Here is a 16118-nt window from a genome sequence, read left to right as displayed (position 1 = left end):
AGAGCCCTCCTGGCTATTTGACCCATACTGACCTTCCAGAACCAGACGTGTCCTGAGACAAACATTACCCTTCCTGCCGTTAACACACACTAGTGGCAGCCTACTGTGGTCAATCACCTACCTGCACATCTCTGGGCTGCGGGAGGAAATTGGGTCACCTGGAGAAAATGTGTATATCAGAGGTAGAACATACAAACTCCACACAGGCAGCACCAGAGCTCAGGGTCTAACTCGAGTTGCTGGAGCTGTGACTAACCACTGTGCCACCCATGAATTCACAAACACAAAGTCAGGCAAAATGGACAGGGAATGGAGGGAAATGGACTGTCAGTGTTTCGGCCAGGACCCTTCCCTGGGCTCAAACACACTTTGCCCATCTCCCTCCACAGATGTTACTGAGGTCCTCCAGCAGTTTGGAACCGCAGATGCTGATTTACACCGAAGATAGACATAAAATGCTGGAGTAACACAGTGGGACAGGCAGCATCTCTGGAGAGAAGGAATGGGTGACGTTTCGTGCTGAGACTATTCTTTAGACTGAGAGTCACTCCAGAGATATGGAGGCAGATATGATAGTGGCATTTAAGAGGCTTTTAGATAGGCACATGGATATGCAGGGATGGTGGGATTTGGACCATGCACTAGAATGGAGGAGATTACTTTAGTCTGACATTCATGTTCACCCTCTTCAGATTACCACAAGATGCTGGAGTAATTCAGCAGGTCAGGCAGTCTGAAGAAGGGTCCCAACCTGAATCGTCACCCATTCCTCTATCCAGAGATGCTGCCTGTCCCTCCAGCACTTTGTTTGTTACTCTAGGTTCCAGTCTCTTGTGGCTTCATGCTGTCACTTTCTAACCCCCGCCTCGTTTGACTTCCTCATCATTCCTGCACTTGATGGTAACAAATGGACGTTCATAGAGCAGCCAAAAATTGGCAACAAAACAGCACAGGATGATGAATCACACTTTGGGAAGAAGTCAGAAATAGTGCCAAATGACGAAACTCTCACGAGTCCATGTTATAAATTGGTGAAAAGTGTCAGGGGTTAATAATTAGCTATCGGTCCCTTCCCCTGTACCCCAAGATGCACATACCTGCTCGGGGTGGAATGTTTCCGTGGGGGGGTCTTGGTTTGCTTTTTATCTTTCTGCTTGGTCTCGGCCAGTCTCTGCCTCATGTTAATTGTCAGTTCTGAGCTTAGCCGCCAGATGAAGATACAGCTGCAGGGAATAACACAGGGTCACATCTTTCAGATAACACCGTCCAGAATTTCAACCTCAGCCCATACCAAGTGAGTGCAGGGCCATGGACGATTGCAGATAAGATATCACTTGGCTGACAGTGCAGGTTCCATTCCCCTCACATCACAAGCCAAGCTCTCACTGGATTTGAGTATAGGAGCAGGGAGGTTCTACTGCAGTTGTACAGGGTCTTGGTGAGACCACACCTGGAGTATTGCGTACAGTTTTGGTCTCCATATCTGAGGAAAGACATTCTTGCCATAGAGGGAGTGCAGAGAAGGTTCACCAGACTGATTCCTGGGATGTCAGGACTTTCATATGAAGAAAGACTGGATAGACTCGGTTTGTACTCGCTGGAATTTAGAAGATTGAGGGGGGATCTTATAGAAACGTACAAAATTCTTAAGGGGTTGGACAGGCTAGATGCAGGAAGATTGTTCCCGATGTTGGGGAAGTCCAGAACAAGGGGTCACAGTTTAAGGATAAAGGGGAAATCTTTTAGGACCGAGATGAGGAAAACCTTTTTCACACAGAGAGTGGTGAATCTGTGGAATTCTCTCCCGCAGAAGGTAGTTGAGGCCAGTTCATTGGCTATATTTAAGAGGGAGTTAGATGTGGCCCTTGTGGCTAAAGGGATCAGGGGGTATGGAGAGAAGGCAGGTACAGGATACTGAGTTGGATGATCAGCCATGATCATATTGAATGGCGGTGCAGGCTCGAAGGGCCGAATGGCTTACTCCTGCACCTACTTTCTATGTTTCTATGTTTCTATGGCTTGTTTGTGGAGTATTAAGAGGGGGGGGAGGGACAGAGAGAGGGGAAGGGGAGAGTTGAAGAGATGTGAAGAGGAGCAGGTAGAGGGAAGTTGGGAGGGAGGGATGACAGAGAGGGAAGAGAGATAGAGAAAAGAGGCGAGAAGAAAGAGAAGGGAATGGAAAGGGGAGAGGAAAGAGAGGGACAAAAGGGAGGAAGAGTGGAGAAAGGGAAGAGGAGAGTATGGGAAGAAGAGGGAGATGAAAGGGAAATATGGAAGGGGAGAGAAAGGGAAATTGGAGAGGGAGAGGGAGAGAGGGAGAGTTGGGGTGGGTAGATGGCAAGAGGAAAGAGAGGGCAGAAGGAACGGGTAGAAAGGGAAGAGAGAAAGGGGAGAATGTGGAAAGAGAAGAATAAGGAAAGTGGAGAGACAGGAAGGAGAGAGAAAAGAGAATCAAGAAAGTGAAGAAAAGAGAGTGGAGGGAAGGGGAAGAGGTCAGAAAGGGAAGAGAGGGAAGGGCAGCGAGGAAAGAAAGGGAAGCGGGGTGGGATAATGAGAGAAAAATGTGAAAGACAAGATTAGAGATGGGAAGGAAGAAGGGATGATAGGAGGAGTGGAGAGGAGGAAGAAGAGAAGAGAGACAGAGAGGGGGAATGAGACGTAGGCTGCATCAGGGGTAAAATAGAGACGGGATGAGAGAGAGGAAAGGGAGAGTAGTTGAGACAGAGCGGTATAGAGGGAGAGGAATAAAGAAAGAGAAAAAATAAAGCATTTTTAGGACAGAAACAGGAAAGCAGTCAGTGAAAGACATAAAGAGGCATGCAATGTAATAATACAGAAAATGCTGGAGATACTCAATTAAATTAAATTTAAATTTCTTTATTTATATAGCACATTTTTAGTCAACTTGCATTGACCCCAAAGTGCTTCACATAATTACATCCACACACACAGGCAAAGGTGGGTGAAGTGTCTTGCCCAAGGACACACACAGGCAAAGATGGGTGAAGTGTCTTGCCCAATGACACACACAGGCAAAGGTGGGTGAAGTGTCTTGCCCAAGGACACAACGACAGTATGCACTCCAAGCGGGATTCGAACCAGCTACCTTCCGGTTGCCAGCCGAACACTTAGCCCATTGTGCCATCTGTCGTCCTAATGGGACAAGCAGCACCTTTGGACAGGGAAGCAGGTTAATGTTAACATTTCAGACCCTGTTCTGATGAAAGATTATGGACATGATACTTCAACTCTCTCCCTCTCTATTTGCTGCCCCAGTATATCCAGCATTTTGTATTTTTATTTTTTCAGGATCATTTTGTTTTACGCCCTAGACAGACGGCCTGACTGGCTGATCCGGCACAGCAGACTGAAAGGCAAATTGCCCGGAGACGTCAATGATGCTCAGTCCATGTGCTGCCCAACCAGGACATCGTTTGTGGCACTTTCTGTGCTTTCCTGTAGATGTCTAACATCGGCAGCGTTTGCTTTGCCAGAAGAAAGAGATGGAGTGAGGGGGTGGAGAGAAGAGAGGGCCCACAATTAGTTAGGAAGGGTGCGTCACGAACAACAGTGTAACACGGAGAGAAAGAACATACCTGTCCCCTGACACGGAGATCAGATGTTTACAGTCATTGGTGAACTTCATTCCTGTCACAACCTCTGGGGAAAAAAACAACATATTTGTTGTAGAAACCAAGGTAAGTTAGTGAGAGCCAAACCAAAAGATATGGGCTTGTGGGACAACTATGATCAACGTGGTTTACTGAATGTCTCTGCGACTGATACTGAATCACAAGGTCTATCTTGATCAGAAGCATTACTTTTACTAATAGGGATAATAGGGTTGTACAGTGGCCAGTATAGATTAACTGTCACAGAGTAGAAGGCACGCTCATGCCTATGCCTTGACCACAATGTTCAGTTCAGTTTAGTTTATTGTCACGTGTACCGAGGTACAGTGAAAAGCTTTTGTTGCGTGCTATCCAGTCAGCGGAAAGACAATACATGATTACAATCCAGCCATTGCAGTGAATAGATACACGATAAGGGAATAATGTTGAGTGCAAGGTAAAGCCAGCAAAGCCCGATCAAGGATAGTCCGGGGGTCATCAAAGAGATAGATAGTAGTTCACAATGGGTCAATGTAGTTTATCCAGCAAAGATTGACACAGAATGCTGGAGTAACTCAGCGGGACAGGCAGCATCTCTGGAGGCACAGAGGGGGGAGCAGTGAGAGAGGATGTTGCTGAACTCTCGTCAGTGAGAGTTCTCTGGCAGCATCTCTGGAGAGAAGGAATGGGTGAGGTTTTGAGGCGAGACCCTTCTTCAGACTCAAGTTTATCCAGCACCTTTGTTAATTAGATCAAAGGATTACAGATTTGAATATGTAGGTGCCTCCCAATCTTCCCCACCTGCAAAACCCTTCAATTACTGTAAATTAGATATTCATACAGTGGTGAAAATTGGAACCAGGGCCAGAAACTAGATTAGTTTCCAATGTAGAAGTTATGAAAACAATAAATCAACATATGATGAACAAGCAATTGGTCCCAGAGGATGGCTGTCATTGAGTTTAGTTAGTTAGTTTAGTCTATTATTGTCACATGTACCAATGTACAGTGAAAAGCTTTTTGTTGCATGCTATCCAGTCAAGGAAGACTATACCTGATTACAATCAAGCTGTCTACAATGTACAGATAGAGCATAAAGGGTACAACATTTAGTGCAAGATAAAGTCCGATAAAATCCGATTCAAGATTGCTGGACTCTGATGAGGTAGATGGGAGTTACACCATAAATTTACCCTATCCGCAAACTGTTAAAAATAACATATAACAAAACAAAACATATAAAAATAAAAGACCTGGTATTTCATGGTCGAATCATAAATATCACACAGAAACTAATCAGTTCATCAGGCTTGCAAAGAGATTTTCGAAGAGATATCCCATTAATCTCAACAATCTTGGCTCTCTCTATTTTATACTTTAATGTGTAAATGGGTCCCTTTTGCTAAAATGGTGTTGAATCTGCCCTCTCGCATGGCACCTATTGTCTATTGTCTATTGTCTTTAGGCAGTGCATTCCAGAACATTAAAATAATTCATAGCTTCATTCTTTTCTCAGACTTCAAGAGTATAATTTCTCATGTGCACCAGAGAGGAACCAAAACAATTAAAGTCTTTTACTTTCAGCAGCTTTAATAGTATATTAGATGCATCAGCAACAACAATAAATACAGTATACATAAATGATCAGTTAATCTAGGTAAATCAGACTTTGATGGAACAAAATCCAAAGTCCAACCACCAAACTAGGTCTCCATGTGCTATTTACATCTATTCGTCAAGTTGCCCTTCCAAATTAATCTCAACCCACACACTTGGACAAATCCAAGACTCATATTGACCTTGCTTTCAATCTTCACAGTATGACCAGATTTGGAAGCATCACAGGCAACAAAATAATCTCCTGGGTTATTTTAAATCAATTTTAAAAATTAAACAAAAATTTATCTTCCTTGTAACATGAGCAGCAATTTGTTTCCTTCAGTGCACTTTAGAAAGATAAAGGAAAAAATCCCTTAAAGATCCAGTTAAATGTTGAATCCCTGAAACCAGTGGCCTATTTATTTCTGTGTAGGAAGGAACTGCAGATGCTGGTTTAAAGATAGACACAAAATGCTGGAGTAACTCAGCGGGACAGGCAGCATCTCTGGAGAAAAGGAATAGGTGACATTTTAGGTCGAGACCCTTCTAGTCAGAAGAAGGGTCTCGACCCGAAATATCACCTATTCCTTTTCTCCAGAGATGCTGTCTGTCCCGCTGAGTTACTCCAACTTTTTTTGTCTATTTTCGGTTTAAACCAGCATCTGCAGTTCCTTCTGAGGGTCACCAATGAGGTAGATAGTAGTTTAACCGTGATACAAATGGATCCCACTTCTATCCCAGTGTGGTCCCTAACCATGACCGTGGGTAGGACAAGGACATGCTGAATGTTAATTACAGTCAACACGGGGACAGTAAAAGGGTGGCCTCCTCAATGCAAACTCACCTGAGTGTCCAAACATGGTTGCAACACACTCGCCTGAATAGAAGTCAAAGATGGAGAGATTCTTATCAGAGCAGCTGGTTGCAATATACAGGCCGGACGGATCAATCTGAACCTGGATACAAATAGACGAGCCGCACTGGTTATATGAACTCAGGATCTCTGATCAAACAAACCAGTCAGTGCAGAGAGAGGATCAGACAGCAGAGAGACAGGGTTGGTCAACACAGCGAGAGAGTAGAGAGAGGTGTCTGTCAGTAGAGAAAGGGTCAGTCAGCACACAGAGAGAGAGAGAGAGAGTTGGTCAGTAGACAGAGAGCCATTAGTAGAGAGAATGTCAGTGCAGAGAGAGAGAAAGTTAGACAATAGAGAGAGAGTCACACAGAGCAGAGAGAGAAGAGTCATTGACGTAGAGAAAGGGTCAGATAGACACAAGAGAGAGGGGATAGACACAAAACGCTGAAGTAACTCAGCAAGACAGTCAGCAGAGAAGAAATGGGTGACGTTTCAGTCTGAAGAAGGGTCTCGACCCAAAACGTTACCCATTCCTTCTCTCCAGAAATGCTGTCTGTCCCGCTGAGTTACTCCAGCATTTTGTGTCTATACTTGGTGTAAACCAGCATCTGCAGTTCACTTCCTACATGCATGGAGAGGAGATATCCAGTATAAAGCGGTGCGTGGTGGGGAAACAGCTGGCCAGTGATAGAAGGGGTGGACTGTTGGATGGTGTTAGTTGGGGGAGAGAGAGATGGAGATAACAACACAGGTGCGGACATGCTTGGTGGAGGGACTGCAGATGATGGAATGTGTTGGAAAGGAATCTGGAGTATGGGGTCCATAAAGGGAGGTGTGTGCTGTGGGCAGATGGGAGCAGTGGAAGGGGTGGGGGGGTGGGAGAGGGACAGATGAAGTGGGGAGTGGGTGGGAAGAAGCGAGGTGAGAGGGGGACAGGATGTTGTGGCAAAGAATGGTCTGTGTGGGAAGGATCTGCATGGATAGAAGGACCACTGCTTTTGAAAGCAGGACGCTGCACTGATCCAAGAGCACTCACCTTAATCAGCGTTCCATCTTCTCCTTGAGATCCCTTGTAGAGCTTCTTCTGTTTCCCATTGCTAATGTTAAATATTCTGCAGGGAAGTAGGCGTAGATGGAGAGAGAACAATCGAGAAGTTTACACATGTGTAAACTTGTTCAAGTGTTTAAATCAAAGTAAGGCCAATATAAAACTTCCATAACACATTGTTGTTCAGTTTGTGGATTTAGTCTGTTCATTCGGGAATGTGGTGAGTGGTGTGGCATACTCCATGTAAAGCTACATTGTAAAGGATAGGCACAAAAAGCTGGAGTAACTCAGCGGGTCAGACAACATCTCTGGAGAAAAGGAATGCGTGACGTTTTAGGTCGAGATCCTTCTAGTCTGAAGAAGGGTCTCGACCCATAATATCACCTATTCCTTTTCTCCAGAGATGCTGTCTGACCCGCTAAGTTACTCCAACCTTTTGTGTCTATTTTCGGTTTAAACCAGCATCTGCAGTTCCTTCCGAAACAGGTGTAGGATACCTCAGTTTCAAACACGTGCAAAACATCAGTTTTATTTTCAGAGGTCTGCAGTATTCTTGAGTGTTATGGTGAAAGATAATACAATGTCAGTACAAACAGTACTAATTATTACAGAGAAAAGTTGGGGTGTACTGGTTCTTTGTCATAGAAGGCTGTGGAGGCCGTCAATGGATATTTTAAAGTCAGAGATAGATTTGTGATTAGTACGGGTGTCAGAGGTTACGGGGGGAATGCAGGAGAATGGGGATAGGTGGGAGAGATACATCAGCCATGATTGAATGGCGGAGTAGACCTGATGGGCCGAATGGCCTAATTCTGCTCCTATCATTTATGAACATGACCTAAGCCACTGAATACACCGCATACACTGGGTGGCGCCACCTGCATTGGCTGCCTCGCCAATAGTCTGTCTGTCCTTTCTTCTTTTTGTTATATTTAGTATGTGTTAAAAAGTATGTTTTAGTGTTCCTTGGTTTGTTTTATGTCGGGGGGAGAAGGGGGGAAACTTTTTTTCAATCTTTTACCACGAAGGAGATGCGATTTTTTTCCGTACCGTATCTCTGTCCCCACTGCGGCCTAACATCGTGGAATTGGCGGCCTTTCCTGGAGACCGATGGGTGTGCCAAGCCTCAGGAGTCTGCGGGACTTTAACATCGCAGAGCTTGCGATCCCTTTGCCAGGGATCGAAGCTCCAACCTGTGGACTTTAACATGGTGAAGCCCGTGGTCTCTGGTAAGAAGAGGCTGACTCGGGAACTCATACCGCGCAGAGAGAGTTTCAACCGCCCCAGCGTGGGAGTTTGGTCGGCTGCGGGGGCTTTGATCGCCCCGACTGCAGATGATTTGACTACCCCGACCGCGGGAGAACAAAGAGGAAGAAGATTGAACTTTATTGCTTTCAATCACAGTGAGGAATGTGGTTGTGTGTCTTGTTGCTTTCACTTAGTATGGCTGTGTGGTAACACAAATGTCACTGTTCCTTAATTGGTGCATGTGACAATAAACTGACCTTTAAACCTTGAACTCAGCCCTGAAGACCGGGGAGTCGAGGAAGAGGGAGTCGCTGGCGATGCCAGATGTGGTGTTGAAAATATAAGTGTGATTGAGTTGTGGGGAGGGTTATCAGAGTGTTACATCAGTGGATGTAAGTTATATCAGTGGGTAACAATGTGGTGGGGTATTTTGCTGTAGAGATGTATGTATTCAAGTGGGGAATGTGTGTTTCACCAGAGTTTTACAGTGAGATGTATGGGGATAACAGAGCTTTATAGTGAGATATGTAAGCTGTGAGAATTTTATGCTGATGCTGTGGTGTTTGAAGAGAGCTTCACTGCTGTCTCTGCAAAAGCCACACTAAGGGCGGCATGGTGGCACAGCGGTAAAGTTGCTGCCTTACAGCGCAGGGTTCAATCCTGCTCTGAACCTCCTGCCCAGCCTGTGGCAGAGTCTGGGTTTAGTTTAGTTTAGAGAAACAACCGTGGAAACTAGCTTTATGCCCACCCTGTCCATGCCAATCATCGATCACCTGTCACTTTGTCTATGTTATCTCACTTTCACATTACACACCAGGGGTGATTTACAGAAACCAATTAACAGACAAAAACCCACAAATGATCCCAGGAATGAGTAGGTTAACCTATGATGAGCATTTGACGGCACTGGGCCTGTACTCGCTGTAGTTTAGAAGGATGAGGGGTCTCCTCATTGAAACTTACAGAATAGTGAAAGGCTTGAATAGAGTGGATGTGGAGAGGATGTTTCCACTAGTGGGAGAGTCTAGGACCAGAGGTCATAGCCTCAGAATTAAAGGATGTTCTTTTAGGAAGGAAATTAGGAGAAATGTATTTAGTCAGAGGGTGGAGAATCTTTGGAATTCTTTGCCACAGAAGGCTGTGGAGGCCAAGACAGTAGATATTTTTAAGGCAGAGATAGATAGATTCTTGATTGGTACGGGTGTCAGTAGTTATGGGGAGAAGGCAGGAGAATGGGGTTAGGAGAGAGAGATAGATCAGCCATGATTGAATGGCGGAGTAGACTTGATGGGACGAATGGGATATGGGAGGAAACCAGAGTACTTGGGCGAAACCCACGCGGTCACAGGGAGAACATACAAACTCCGCACAGGCAGTACCCGTGGTCTGGATCAGACTTGGGTTTCTGACGTGGTTAGGCAGCAGCTCTACCGCTGTGCCACTGTGATCCCACATCAACCTCACCAGCCATCTCAGAACCCACAGAATTAGTAGAAGAAAGTCATTCTCAACCCCGGGAGACAACAGACGAGGCGTAGCTCAAAGGTCAAATGTCAAAGGTCAAAAACTTTATTTGCCATTTGTGCTTACACACATAGGAACTCTTGTGCGGCTATTCAGAGAGTCAAGTTAAGTTAAAAATTAAAATTAAAAATTAAAAAATTAAAAAAAAAAAAAAAAAAAAAAAAAAATTTAAAAAAGACACACAGAAGATATATAACCGGGAGCTGTATGTCAGTGGCAGCACCAGATCTCACTCACCGAATGCTCCTGTCCTGGCATCCAACGGCAGCGTACTTCCGCGTAGAATCCACATCCATGTCATACAAAGTCGTCTTTCGAACCACATGGTGAGTTCGGGTGAACTGAGTGCCTTCGCTAGTCTATTGGGAATGAAAACAAACAGTTTAGCTCCAGACACCTACAGAGCATCATCTACATACAGAACAATATCGGGAGACGATGCATTGTCTGGCAGACACAAAGTGCTGGACTAACTCAGCCGGACAGGCAGCATCTCTGGAGAGAAGGAATGGGTGACGTTTCGGGTCGAGACCCTTCTTCAGACCCGAAAGATCACCCATTCCTTCTCTCCAGAGATGCTGCCTGTCCCGCTGAGTTTCTCCAGCACTTTGTGTCTCTCTTCAGTGTAAACCAGCATCTGCAGTTCCTTCCTATACATTTTTAGAAGGGTTAGAAGGGAGAGATAGGGAGAGATAGATTAGCCAGAATTGAATGGTGGAGTAGACTTGATGGGCCGAATGGCCTAATACTGCTCCTATCACTTATGACCTATGACCTTTTGATGGTCCCCAGCCAAAATGTCGATCATTAAACGTTATTCCCTTATCGTATCTATCAAAGATTGCGAGGCACCTATATATTCAAATGTAATCCTTTGATCTAATTATCAAAGGTGCTGGATGAACCGTAGTCTGCAGAAGAGTCTCGACCCGAAACGTCACCCAGTCCTACTCTCCAAAGATGCTGCCTGTCGCGCTGAGTTACTCCAGCATTTTGTGTCTACCTTCGATTTAAACCAACATGTGCAGTTCTTTCCTTCAAACATTGTCTGGCAGAACTCCAGATAGTGGAACAATCTGGGGAATTCCACTCTCACACTGATCATTGCATTTACTAAAGCACTGGATTAGATACTAGTCTGTAATTCAGTCCCACGGTATCAACTATTCTATGAACACTGATCTTTGGGATTCATCTCCAATCTGTAACTCAATGATATATAGTATATTATTTAACGAATATTGATTATGTACGGAATATGCAGGTTTTGTACTGATTATGTTCCAAATGTACTGAAGCCCTGGACTAAATAATAGATTGTAACTCATTCACAGGGTCTCAACCCGATACGTTACCCATTCCTTTTCTCCAGAAATACTGCCTGTCCCATTGAGTTACTCCAGCATTTTGTGTCTTTCCCAGGGTATTTTATATACACTGAACCTTTGCATTAGATTCCAAACTTCTTTAACTCACTCCCAAAGTGTTGATTATTCGACTTGTATTGAACCTATGTATTAGATTCCAGTTTGTAACTGACTGTACATTCATACACTGCCGCTATCTGTTACCTTCTGTGCTGTCCGGAAGTAAATGCTCTTGTCTGCACCGCAGGTGATCATCCTGACGCTCCCGCCATTAGCTGCAAAGAAGAATAGAAGGTTTAGTTTAGAGATACAGTGCGGAAACAGGCCCCTCAGCCCACCGAGTCCACACCGACCAGCGATCCCCGCACATTAACACTATCCTACACATTCTAAGGACAATTTTTTTTTACACACATATACCAAGCCAATTAACCAACAAACCTATACGTCTTTGAAGTGTGGGAGGAAACCCGAAGATCTCGGAGGAAACCAATGCGGTCACAGGGAGAGCGTACAAACTCTGTATGGACAGCACCCGTAGTTGGGATAAAACCTGGGTCTCTGTCGCTGCAAGCGCTGTAAGGCAGCAACTCTACCGCTGCGCCACCGTGGCAAGGTGACCGTGTTACCATGGTCACATGCGATAGGCCAGGACCCATTATGTTCCCGGTTTCCCAGAAGGGGAAGAGAGACTGCATTTTCCGAAGTTCCAGCACAGCAAGAAAGCTGACAAAGCAGAAAGGTTCACCCAATCTCAACTGCTTTAGCACAACCCACTCAGCAGCCTTTTACACCCGGAAGGGCACAGCACTCAAACAGACAAAGCTATTGCAAGAACTCTGCATCTGTACACATGTGAGGCAGTTCCTGAACTGGAAAACCTGATAGGACTGGCTCAAACATTTCATCCAACTCTGCGACAACATCACACTCAGCCCTGGACATATGACTAGTGCCAACAGAGGTACCAAAAAATGCAGGAAATATTAAATATGAGCAGAAAGTGCTGTAAACAATCAGTGGACGTTAAATAGGGTTAAGGTTTCAGGTCCAAGCCCCCTCTTCTGAACTGAAACAGTAACCTTTTTATCTCTTTCCAGAGAACCTTCCTGAATTGCTAATGTTTTCACGCATTTTCTGGTGACTCTCAATAAATGGTCCTGTATATTCAATGTTATTGGGGAAGGAAGATAAAGAGATGGGCAGAACCTTGGAGCGATTTGAAAACAAAGCATTGATTGTGTGAGAACCAACATTAGTTAATGTGGAGAGAACTGCTAGTGAACAGGACTTAGAGTAAGTTAATATAAATATAATATAGGTATAGGGCCAGCTCCCTCATGTTGATGAAGAGCTACAGGATAATCACGGATTAATTTAATTCTGATCTTTGTTGCCCAGCTTGTCAGGAAGAATCATAGAGCCATGCGGCATAAAAACAGGCAACTTAGTCCAGTAAATCTGCACCGACCATCAAAAACGAACACAATCCAATCCAATATTTGCTGCCCAACAATTCCATCAACTTAAGATAGACACAAAAAGCTGGAGTGACTCAGCGAGGCTGGCAGCATCTTTGGAGGGAAGGAATGGGTGATGTTTTGGGTCGAGACCCATCTTCAGACTTGACCCAAATCGTCACCCATTCCTTCTCTCCAGAGATGCTGCCTGTCCCGCTGAGTTACTCCACCTTTTTGTATTTAAACCAGCATCTGCAGTTCCTTCCGACACAGTTCCATCGACTTCCTATCTTAACACCCTCCCATCAAGGTTCCACCACTCACCTACACACTAGTGTGGTGTAGGGCGGCACAGTGGTGCAGCGGTAGAGTTGCTGCCTTACAGCGCCTGCAGCGCCAGAGACCCATGTTCGATCCTGACTACGTGCAGAGTTTGTACGTTCTCCCCATGACCTGCGTGGGTTTTCTCTGAGATCTTCAGTTTCCTCCCACATTCCAAAGATTTGTAGGTTAATTGGCTTGATATAAGTGTAAATTGTGTACGTTAATGTGCGGGTATCGTTGGTTGGTGTGGACTCCGTAGGCCGAAGGGCCTGTTTCCGCGCTGTATTTCTAAACTAAACTAGTGGCAATTTACAGCAGCCAAATAACCTACCTGCCCACCTTAGAAAAGTAGAAGTAAACTGGAGCCGCCAGAGGAAATCCGCATGATCACAGAGAAGGATGAGGAAAGAAGCACAACTTTGAAGGCAGACACAAAATGCTGGAGTAACTCAGCGGGACAGGCAGCATCTCTGGAGAGAAGGAATGGGTGACATTTCGGGTCGAGACCCTTCTTCAGACAACAATGATACAAGACAAACATATATTGAGGCCCTCAATGGAACTGGATCTCAACAGAGCACAACAAAGGTGACCATTCCACTACAGGTCCCAGTTATCACGTACAATGCAGGACTAATAAGTGATAGGAGCAGAATTAGGCCATTTAGCCCAACAGGTCTACTCCGCCATTCAATCATGGCTGGCCAATCTCTCCCTCCTAACCCCATTCTCCTGCTTTCTACCCATAAACCCTGACACCCGTACTAATCAAGAATGAATTTATCTTTGCCTTAGAAATATCAATTGATGGCCTCCACAGCCTTCTGTGGCAAATAATTCCATCCTCCTGAGTGACCCGCTGAGTGACGTCTAGCTGCTTTGTTTTGCTCCATTGTCCGGCATCCCTTGTGTCAGTGAACAAACTCAGTGCACGCAGACAGGTACCTGTAAACTTGACGGCTGTGATGGAGGACGAATGTTCATCCAAGGTCTGGAGCAAGCTGTAGTCGTTTTCCACATCCAACACATGGATCAGTCGGTCCCGGCTAGCGGTTGCCAATAGCTTCATGCCTGTCGGTGGCCAAGGAAAGAGTTGAAAGCAGACAAAATGTGTAGGAAGGAACTGCAGATGCTGGTTTGCACTGAAGACAGAGACAAAGTGCTGGAGTAACTCAGCGGGACAGGCAGCATCTTTGGAGAAGAGGTTATCAGTCTGAAGAAGGGTCTCAACCGAAAACATCACCTATTCCTTTTCTTCAGAGATGCTGCCTGTCCCGCTGAGTTACTCCAGCATTTTGTGTCAATCATCAGTTGAAAGCAGTCAGGTATCGATGACAGTGGTTCACAAGTTCTTAAGTAGAATTAGGCCATTCGGCCCATCGAGTCCACTCCACCATTCAATCATGGCTGATCTCGGCCTCTTAATCCCATGTCCCTGCCTTCTCCCCATAACCCTTGACACCCGTTCTAATCAAGAATTTGTCTATCCCTGCATTAAAAATCAACACTGACTTGGCCTCCACACCCTCTGTGGTTTGGGTGGGGACGTGGCCTATAGTAAAGTGATGCAGCACATAGACCTGCTGTCTACAGCTCCAGTTGCCCGGACGCAATATTGACCTCCATTGATGGTCGTTTGGAGTTTGCATTTCTCCCCCTGCAACCATGTGGGTTTCCTCCGGGCATCAGAGAATCATGGAAGGTACACAAAAATGCTGGAGAAACTCAGCGAGTGCAGCAGCATCTATGGAGCGAAGGAAATAGGCAACGTTTCAGGCCGAAACCCTTCTTCAGACTGATGGGGGGTGGGGGGAGGCGGGGAGAAGAAAGGAAAAAGGAGGAGGAGGAGGAGTCCGAGGACTGAGGGAGAGGTAGGAAGGGGAGGAGACAGCAAGCGTTAACAGAATTGTGAGAATTCAATGTTCATGCCACCAGGATACAGACTGTCCAAGCGGAATATGAGGTGCTGTTCCTCCAATTTTCGGTGTTGCTCACTCTGGCCGTGGAGGAGGCCCAGGACAGAGAGGTCGGATACGGAATGGGAGGGGGAGTTGAAGTGCTGAGCCACCGGGAGATCGGGTTGGTTAATGCGGACCGAGCGGAGGTGTTCGGCGAAACGATCGCCAAGCCTACGCTTGGTCTCACTGATATAGATCAGCTGACATCTAGAGCAACGGATGCAATAGATGAGGTTGGAAGAGGTGCAGGTGAACCTCTGTCGCACCTGGAACGACTGTTTGGGTCCTTGAATTCTGTTAACCCTTGCTGTCTCCTCCCCTTCCTACCTCTCCCTCAGCTCCATAGATGCTGCTGCACCCGCTGAGTTTCTCCAGCATTTTTGTGTACCTTCGATTTTCCAGCATCTGCAGTTCCTTCTTAAACAGAGAATCATGGAATCATGGAAACAGGCATTTAGATCTACCAAATCCATGCTGACCATCAAGCACCCATTCTTACGCTAATCCTCCTCTAAAGCATTTTATTCTCCCCTTATTCCCATCGATTATCCCAGATTCTACCACTCACCTGCATACTCAGGACACTGGGATGTCAGGACTTTCATATGAAGAAAGACTGGATAGACTCGGCTTGTACTCGCTAGAATTTAGAAGATTGAGGGGGGATCTTTGTTTCTATGTTTCTATTTATAGCAGCCGAGTAACTACCAACCTGCATAGTCTTTTGGGATGCGAGAGGAAGTGGGAGGAAATAACAGGGAGTGCAAACTCCACACAGACAGCACCGAAGGTAAGGATTGAACCGGCATTATTGGAGCTGTGATCCAGCGGCTCTAGCACTGCACCACCCACAGCCCTAAACATACTGTGGCGCCACAGTGGGGGCTCAAACGATGATCTACAATCATCCACTAAGATGGCTCAACTCTTTGATCTCTCTTTGCTCTACCTGCTGTACTTGTGTATGGCTGGATTGTAATCACATATAGAGTATTATTTGGTTTGACTGGACAGCATGCAATCAAAAGCGTTTCACTATATCTCAGTACACATAACAATGATAAACCAATGCCAATACCAATATGTGACTGAAGAGCACCCCCAGTAAAGGGCCTGTCCCACT

At 45.6% G+C, this 16118-nt stretch overlaps 1 protein-coding gene across 1 annotated transcript in view; it reads right to left on the bottom strand.

The window, feature by feature from the left end:
- Nucleotides 1–16118, bottom strand: part of mapkbp1 (mitogen-activated protein kinase binding protein 1) — a 216876-nt gene that overhangs the window by 34059 nt on the left and 166699 nt on the right. Inside the window, exons 13-19 of the mRNA XM_033026649.1 lie at nt 13983–14108; nt 11458–11528; nt 10124–10245; nt 7103–7178; nt 6055–6166; nt 3597–3660; nt 1098–1223 (exon numbers count right to left, since the gene is read on the bottom strand). Of these exons, the coding sequence (XP_032882540.1) occupies nt 1098–1223; nt 3597–3660; nt 6055–6166; nt 7103–7178; nt 10124–10245; nt 11458–11528; nt 13983–14108 (697 nt within the window). The remainder of the gene's footprint in view (nt 1–1097; nt 1224–3596; nt 3661–6054; nt 6167–7102; nt 7179–10123; nt 10246–11457; nt 11529–13982; nt 14109–16118) is intronic.

This window comes from Amblyraja radiata, chromosome 9 (assembly GCF_010909765.2).
Source record: "Amblyraja radiata isolate CabotCenter1 chromosome 9, sAmbRad1.1.pri, whole genome shotgun sequence".
NCBI lineage: Eukaryota > Metazoa > Chordata > Chondrichthyes > Rajiformes > Rajidae > Amblyraja > Amblyraja radiata.
This window is presented reverse-complemented; position numbering and strand designations above follow the sequence as displayed.